The following is an 8,539-nucleotide window of genomic DNA, read 5'->3' as shown; positions in this document are numbered from 1 at the left end:
AGGTGGAGGAGAGCGAGGTGCTTTAGGTGGACGAGAGCGGGGTCTGAATTTATTAATGGTGTCTGTTTTAGGTGGAGGAGAGCGAGGTGCTATAGGTGGATGAGAGCGGGGTCTGAATTTGTTAATGGTGTTTGATTTAGGTGGAGTAGAGCGGGGTGCTTTAGGTGGACGAGAGCGGGGTCTGAATTTATTAATGGTGTCTGTTTTAGGTGGAGGAGAGCGAGGTGCTATAGGTGGATGAGAGCGGGGTCTGAATTTGTTAATGGTGTTTGATTTAGGTGGAGTAGAGCGGGGTGCTTTAGGTGAATGAGAGCGGGGTCTGAATTTGTTAATGGTGTCTGTTTTAGGTGGAGGAGAACGAGGTGCTTTGGGTGGATGAGAGCGGGGTCTGAACTTGTTAGTGGTGTCTACTTTAGGTGAAGGAGAGCGAGGTGCTTTAGGTGGATGAGAGCGGGGTCTGAATTTGTTAATGGTGTCTGCTTTAGCTAGAGGAGAGTCGGGGCTGAATTTGTTAATGGTGTCTGCTTTAGGTGGAGAAGAGCGAGGTACTTTAGGTGGAGGAGAGCGGAGTCTGAATTTGCTAATGGTGTCTACATCAGTTGCAGGAGAGTGGGATCTGAAATGGTTAATGGTGTCTGCTTCAGATGACAAACTAAAGAGCATTACAGCCAATGCAAGAGAAACAAAAGTTGATACAAGTAGAGAACCCATTTTCCCCCCACTTCACTTCAAAGTGGGTTTTGATTATGGTGATGGCAAAACAAATGCTTCCTATTTTATAGTTTTTTATTTACAATTTAACAAATACCAATTACCTTGGTAACTTTGGTTTTCACTATAGACTCAGCTCGCTAGAAAACTCAACATTACATATAAAATTATATTTGATTTATGCTTTATTGTATTTGACTTTGGAAATAATACGACACAAAAGTGTTTTGGAACAAGGATTTGGATGAAAACCTAATAGAGACACTACTACATATTTGGCCCACGACTACACCTCCACCTTCAATGGTTTTAAAATCTTGGTCTAAACGTACGATGGGTCACAGTTTCAAAACTATTGCCTATTAATTCTACTAGACCATGGTTTTTGATAATATTGACATAATTCTTCTCAAAACCGTGACCTAATGTATTTTAAGACCATGGTTTCAAAACTGTTGCCTATTGATGCAATTGTTCTCAAAACCATTGTCCACTTCACCTTAAAACCATAGTTTCTTAACCATGGCCTATTGTCATTCTCTTTTACATTGATTTTTCTATTTGTAGTTGTATCATGTATAAAAAAACTATGGTCTTATGATTTTATTAGTTTTTTTGAAGCCAAACCACGAATTAATTTATGCGGTCCCACTTCACAAATCCTTTTTCTTTACAAACCCTCGCCAGGACTAGGTTCACAAATCCTTCTACTTCTTCAGCTTCTTTTCATTTTGTGCCAACAAGATCAATCTTGCTTCTCCTCAATAGTAAAACCATTCCACAACTCTTCATCACCATTCCACACTATCCAGAAGAACAAGTCCTGTTGAATCTCGGATGTTTGTTCATTTCCACGTTTTTCTTCACCAAACTACTTTTTCTTATATTTTTTCCACATTCTTTGGCTATTAAAAAAAGAGAGTAAATTGGTACTAGGTTTTGTGAGTAAGGAAATTGATGAAGAATATGAGAATTGTGATGGAGAGAGTAGGCATGAGATGCTAAAGGAGAACTTTTGGTGTGAACAAGACTTAAAAGGAGAAAAATGAATTGTGTAGATGTAGATTGGAGTGTGTGTATGACTGTAAGTGCGGAAGTAGTGGAAACAGATGGGGAGAGATATATTACTATTGCAAGTAGAGGTATCATAGCATAGTGAGTTAAGGAGAGTGGAGAAGTTGTAATGGGGTTAGCTGTATAGAAGAAAAGTATAATTAGATGTATTTGATATAATGCGATTTTTGTTGTTTGCATACTTCTTTCCTTCAAATTATGTACCAATTTTCAGCTTAGTTAGTGTTGTATTCTCATTGGTTTGCTTCAAATTGCTGATCAATTTTCTGGATATGCTTTCATAATGTAACCATCTTGAATTGGGTTTTTGTCACTTGTTATTTCCCCCTCTTATTTTTTTAGTTTACCTCTTTGTGGAGTTGGTGGAAGGTATAATATGTAGCTAATAATGCAAAATATATGTTTATATTCTTAGATTTGCAGGAAGATGAGGGAGATTATGGTCAACCAAGCCACATCCATTTATCTGAAAGAGTTGGTGAAGAAATTCATCCTTGAAAGTATGGAAAAAGAGATTGAGAAGGCAACTTATAGTATTTACCCTCTACATAACATTTTTATTTGCAAAGTTAAGATCCTGAAAGCATCCAAGTTAGTGAATATGTAATTTGGAACAATTTAGAGGTTAAAATATTCAATCATTTTATATGGAACGAGTGTGGTTGTTGGCTATATATCGAAGAAAAATTAAGTTCTTTGTTAAGCAGTCTATTACAATTAAGTTCTTTGCTATGGAGCAATTAAGTTCTACGCCAAATTCTTTTCTATTTTGATATAGAGCAATCAAGTTCTTCGCTATTTGAGATGGAACAATTTAGTTCTTTATTAATCTCTTTGATATGAACAATTGAGCCAGGCTGTATATGGAATAATTAAGTTCTTTGCTTTTGCTGCAACTGGCTATTACAATTCCAAATCAGATGTCTTGGGATTTATCATAGAAACCATGCTCTAAGAAATACATGTATAGCATGCACTGATATTGAAATTCTAATGATTTTTTAATTTTTGTTTATTAATGTGAGCAAAGGCAACAGTTTTAAAGTGTTGTATAAACTATTGTAGGCAACGGTTTTAGGTGTTACTTATTGCCATGGTTTTATAATTGTTCTATGAACTATCATAGACAATGGTTTTAGGTGTTACTTATGGCCACGGTTAAAAACTGTAGGCTTTTCAAACTTAATAAATTGTAGCCTATCTCACTTTCAAAGGGAACAGTTTTTTGTCCACCGTTGCCTTATGTCAAAAATCCATTGCCTAAACAAAAGGTAATGTTTTAGACTACCATAGTTAAAAAACTGTTGCCTATGACAAAGACCACAGGTTTTTTATATTAGACCATAGTTTTAAACCGTTGGTGTAGGGCAAAAATGTTGTAGTGAGAATAGAGTTCTTAGGTCAAAATGGAACATAAATCTTATATAACTATATTGAGATGGTTGTTTATTATTGGTGGCAAATATAATGATATATCATAGTAGAAATATAAGATTCATGTTCATAAAAAAAGAAATGTAATGATATATCATAGTGGAAATCTTATATAACTATATTGAAATGTAATTCTTCTTCAACAAAAAAAAGACATGTTTTTATTTAATTAGATTTTGTTATTTTTTTGTGTGAAGTATATCTATTGATTCCAATATATAAATTAAAGTTCAAGGCTTATATTATTTTATTGGTCCAAATTATTTATTTCATTGTACTTTTTTTTATTTCCTTTCATGCCTAATTTTGAAATGAAATAATTTGATAAGTTTATATACCTAAATTCTAATTTTAGTCAAATGCACTTTGGTTTTTGTTCTTATAATAATAGAAGGTCTTTATTTTGTGCAATAGGGAATCTAGACTTAAGTAGTTCTTGGAAGAAATGTTTTTTATTGGTTAAGCATGTTATAATTGTTTTAAATAATAGAAGAGATATATCAAGACTATTCAAAGAATGAATTGAGGAAAACAAGTGAATATTAATGACTTTTCCTCCATCATTGATGTGATAAATTAAAAAATAGTAATTTTTTAAATATTACTAATTATTTATTATATCAAAAAATTAAATATTATTAAAATTTATAATTTATTATTATTATAATAATAATTATTAATATAAAATGAAATTACAAATTATAGAAGAATATGGAAAATGCATCTAATTGAGCATATGGGATCAGTGTTCTTGGTAGAAACTAGTTTGATTGGTTGGATTATTTTATTTGTTTTAAATAATTAAAGTGATATATCAAGATTGTTCAAATAATGAGATGAACATAATAAGTGAATACTAATGATCTTTCCTCCATATTTAACGTGATAATTATTTTCTATATTTTTTTAAATTAATTTAGATAAGATTTATGGTGATGTGATTAGCCATTCATTATTTATAGCTAAATAAATTGTTTTAGTATCATTCTTATCAATTTTATTATTTTAAAAATTTAAACTTAGTAATTTTCAAATATTATTAATTATTTATTTTGTCAATTATTTTATTTACCATATCTAATGTTTTAATTTATTTTTAACTGTTATGTTTGTATCTACTACTCATATGGAATTTGTGTTTACATATTTTACCTTTCATAGTTTATAACTTCATATTTATGTAAATTGTGTACCAAAATACTGTATACATTTTCCCTCTACCTTTTTCTTATACATCTTCTTCCTTTAACCTTAAAGTATTTTTTTTTCTCTGTCTCATTTACTATATTTGATATTTATGACATGTAGACTATACATTACAAATAATTGAAAAGTGGGTTGAAAGGCATGGGAGTGCCTATCAACATGCTAGTAATAATTGAAGCAATATATTAAGATAGATCAAAGGATGGGTAGAAGAAAATATGTGAATAGTAACGAATTTCCTACATTGATATGATAATTATTTTCTATATTTTTGAAATTAATTAAGCTGAAATTTATGCTTATGTGATTTTTCATTCATTATTTATAGTTAAATAAACGTTTTAGTATTATTTTTATTATTGATTATATTACTTCAAAGATTTTAAACTTTGTATTTTTAATATATTATTAATTATATATTATATCAAATTATTTTATTTATTATGTCAAATTATTTTATTTATTTGTTAAATTTTTTGTTTGTGTGGACTATATCGACTCATTCCAAAATTTAATGTTGAAGTGTCTTTTTCTCTTAATATGATTTTTTAATATAAACTTGACCAAAAGTACTTTTACTAATTATTAAATAATTTAATAATCCTTATTTATTATTAATATATATATATATATTAATTAATATTAAAATTAGTAGTATAATTACAAAATTATTATGTTATTATATATAAAAAATTAGGAAACATATTTATTATTATAACAATAATTAATAATACAAATTGGATTTACAAATTAAAGAAAGAAGATGGAGAAACACACCTCATTGGACATAAATCATGGACTACACTAGCATCAAAGTCGTCTTGGAAACTATATGGAAAACTAAAGCTGCTCGAAAAGACGAAGGGCAAGGTGTCAACAATATGAGAAGAGGCAATGTCACAAATTATTTCAAGCGATAAAGGGATTACACTATATTCCAAAAGATTTAGAGTCCCTGCTATATTTTTATGGTTAAAATACAGAAAACCATCTTCATGCCCATTCTGGAATATGGAAAGGGAACTAGATTTCGAAAGTCAACTATGGACCAAGAAAAGTATTAACAACCCTTACACTCATATTAAAACGGTTCTATCGTTAATCGCTTGCACTACTATATAACCTTAATTTATTTATTAAATATTTAATTAGGATGTCTGATGTGATTTTATTTTGCTCCCACGTATTCATATGTGTAATGGGAAAATCAAGACTATGCAGTTTTGGTTGAATATTGATTATGGTTTATTTTAATTTTCATCAATTGAGGTTGGAAGATAAAAATAGACCATAACCTCCCTCCATAATTTGGGAGATGGAAAAGGCAATATTAATGATCATAACAATTTTTGAACCCGAATAGAAATTAAAGAAATGATACAAGGGATGGCAATGGGTACTAATCCAAACCCATTTCCATCCCTAGATGATACTAATTGGGACAACTAGTTTTGAGTTCTGTTTTTTTAGGTCAAAATGGAAAATAAATCTTCTATATAACTTGTATTATATGCTTTCATTGCAACAACTAAAATCTGTCAGTTCATTATAAAATAAATTAAGAAAAGGTTATAAGAGTATATAATGAGGTCAGTGTTTCCTACTTTTGGAAATATAATGACGTATAATAATGGATATTGATTATTTATGTTTGTCAAAACATTGACAATATTACCTATTATTCTTCTTTAACCTAAAGGAAAACACAAATGATTTCATTTAATTAGTTTTTCTTTTCTTTGTGTGCAATATATCTATTGATTTCAATATCTAAATTTGATGGATTGTTTTATCTTATTGGTCGAAATTATTTATTTCTAATTTCCTTTCGTACCTAATTTTGAAATGAAATATTTTTATAAGTTTATATACCTAAATTCCGATTATAATCTTATACACATTGGAGGTATTTTAATTGTTTTAAATAATAAAGGGATATGTCAAGACTATTCTAAAGATCAGTTGGGTCCAAGAAGTGAAAACTCATGAGCTTTCCTCAATCCTTGAAGTGATAAGTATTTTCTATATATTTTTAAATTAATTTACAAACAATTTAGACATATTTGATTTCACATTCATTATTTATAGATAAATATATACAATTATAATTATTACAAAGATTTTAAACTTTTTTATTTTTAGATATTATTAATTATTATATAAAATTATTTTATTTAATATTCCATTTTAATATTTACAAACAAAAGAGATGTCCTACATCTTTAATATAATTTATTCTAAAAGATTTATCATTTATTCGAATTCGAATTCATTACAATTTACCAGGGATCATAAATCATAAAGGTTCATATTATTATTTATAAATCACCATTTATTGTTTACTTCATGAGGACTTATTGAATAAAAAATTGTCCAAAAAATACAATACTTAAAGATTTATTTATTATGAAATAATTAAATAATACTAATTTAAATGTTGATATATATTAATTAATTTATATTAGCATTTGTATTATAGTTAAAAATTATTATTATTAAAAATTATTCATATTTACACAATTTAACCATTATATTGAATATTATAATAATAATTATTAATAAAAATGGATTACATATTAAAGAAAAAAAGATGGAGAAATACACCTCATTATGCAATAATGGAGGACTACATTGGTGTCAAATTCGTCTTGGAGCCCTTATGGGAAAACGACTATACAAGAGTAGCTAGAGGACATGGTTTTGATAAAAGAAGCAAAGGTAGCGCTGCATGAAATTCCATGCGAGAAAGGTATTCCACCGTCTTCCAAATGATTTAGGGTCCCAACTATATTTTATGCGGTAAAAACATAGAAAATGCTCTTTATGCCCAACTTAAACAATATGGTTATTGAACTAGAGTTCAAGAGTCGATTATGGATTGCGGAAAGTATTAGCACGTCTTACACCTGTATATAAACAATACTATCACTTATCACATGAACGAGTTTAGACACTCAATTTATTTATTAAATATTTAATTAGGATGTCTCACAAGATTTTATCCCACTAGGTGCAATATAAAAATCAAGACTACGTATACCCTCATTGTGTGTTTAAACTTGATTAATAGGTTGGTTTAATTATAATTAATTGGGTGAGGAAGATAAGAAGGAGATCGTAGAGCTCCTTCCCAAATTCAAGAGATGATATAGGTCATTCTAATGATTGCGACTCCTTCTCTACCTGAATAGAAAAGATAGAGACGATACTAGGAATCACTAAAGGAAATTTACCATATACTTATGGACGGAAACCGTAGGTAAAATATGCAAAACCATAGGTATAGCACAAAAAACGTTTACCTACGGACGTTTTTGTCCATCGTATTTAAGTCGCTATACCTACGAATTTTCACTATGACGACTGTCGAGAGCATGAGTATAAACTTTAACCTATACCTTCGGATTTTATCCATCACTAAAAGTATTTTTACCTATGACTTTTTCCTATCACTATATGTTTTAGTTATGTCCGTCATTACCGTAGGTATAAGGCTAAAAACGTATACCTTCAGTTTTTGTCTATTACTATAGATTAATATGATTTTCTTATACCTACAATTTTATTCTATTAGTGTTGGTGATATTAAAAGAGTCATACATATACCCACAGTTCCATTTCGACCTATTTTAGTGACAAATCTTAATATGAAATCATAAAATGAATTTATAATGAAAAAATAAATATCTGAACACATCGTTATATTTAAAATTAAAAAAGTCATACAATCCAATTAATTAAATATGTCGATCTAAAAATAACACCACTACATATATCATATATATAAAAAGTCTTATAATCCTAAAAAATTACACAATTTGGATGTCCATCTAAAAATAGATACAAATTGTGTTTCCAAAACAAAAATCATAATGGTTTGTTTCCGAGTTTGTTGCATCAAAAAGAAATTACCTACTAACCTTCACCTGCAAAGAATAAAACGGACATCAATGAATGAATAAAATAACCCAATGAAAAAACTCTATTTAATGAAAAATTGTTGTACCATTTTCATATCTTCATTACAATCTAAATTTGGAGAACCAAAAGAAGTTGGCATAGTAGAAGAATCTTCAACCTATTGAAAGCGAAAGCAAAAGAATACAAGTTAGTG

The 8,539-nt window shown here is 29.0% G+C and overlaps 1 protein-coding gene across 1 annotated transcript in view; it reads right to left on the bottom strand.

Moving 5' to 3' along the window:
- The window catches only part of LOC109359813 (extensin-like), a 1,037-nt gene extending 326 nt beyond the window's left edge, over window positions 1-711 (bottom strand). The window contains exon 1 of the mRNA XM_019604510.1: window positions 33-711. Coding sequence (XP_019460055.1) covers window positions 33-711 — 679 coding nt within the window. The remainder of the gene's footprint in view (window positions 1-32) is intronic.

Source organism: Lupinus angustifolius, chromosome LG11 (genome assembly GCF_001865875.1).
Source record: "Lupinus angustifolius cultivar Tanjil chromosome LG11, LupAngTanjil_v1.0, whole genome shotgun sequence".
In the NCBI taxonomy this organism is placed as follows: Eukaryota; Viridiplantae; Streptophyta; class Magnoliopsida; order Fabales; family Fabaceae; genus Lupinus; species Lupinus angustifolius.
The sequence above is the reverse complement of the archived record's forward strand: the minus strand, read 5'-3'. Positions and strand labels throughout refer to the sequence as shown.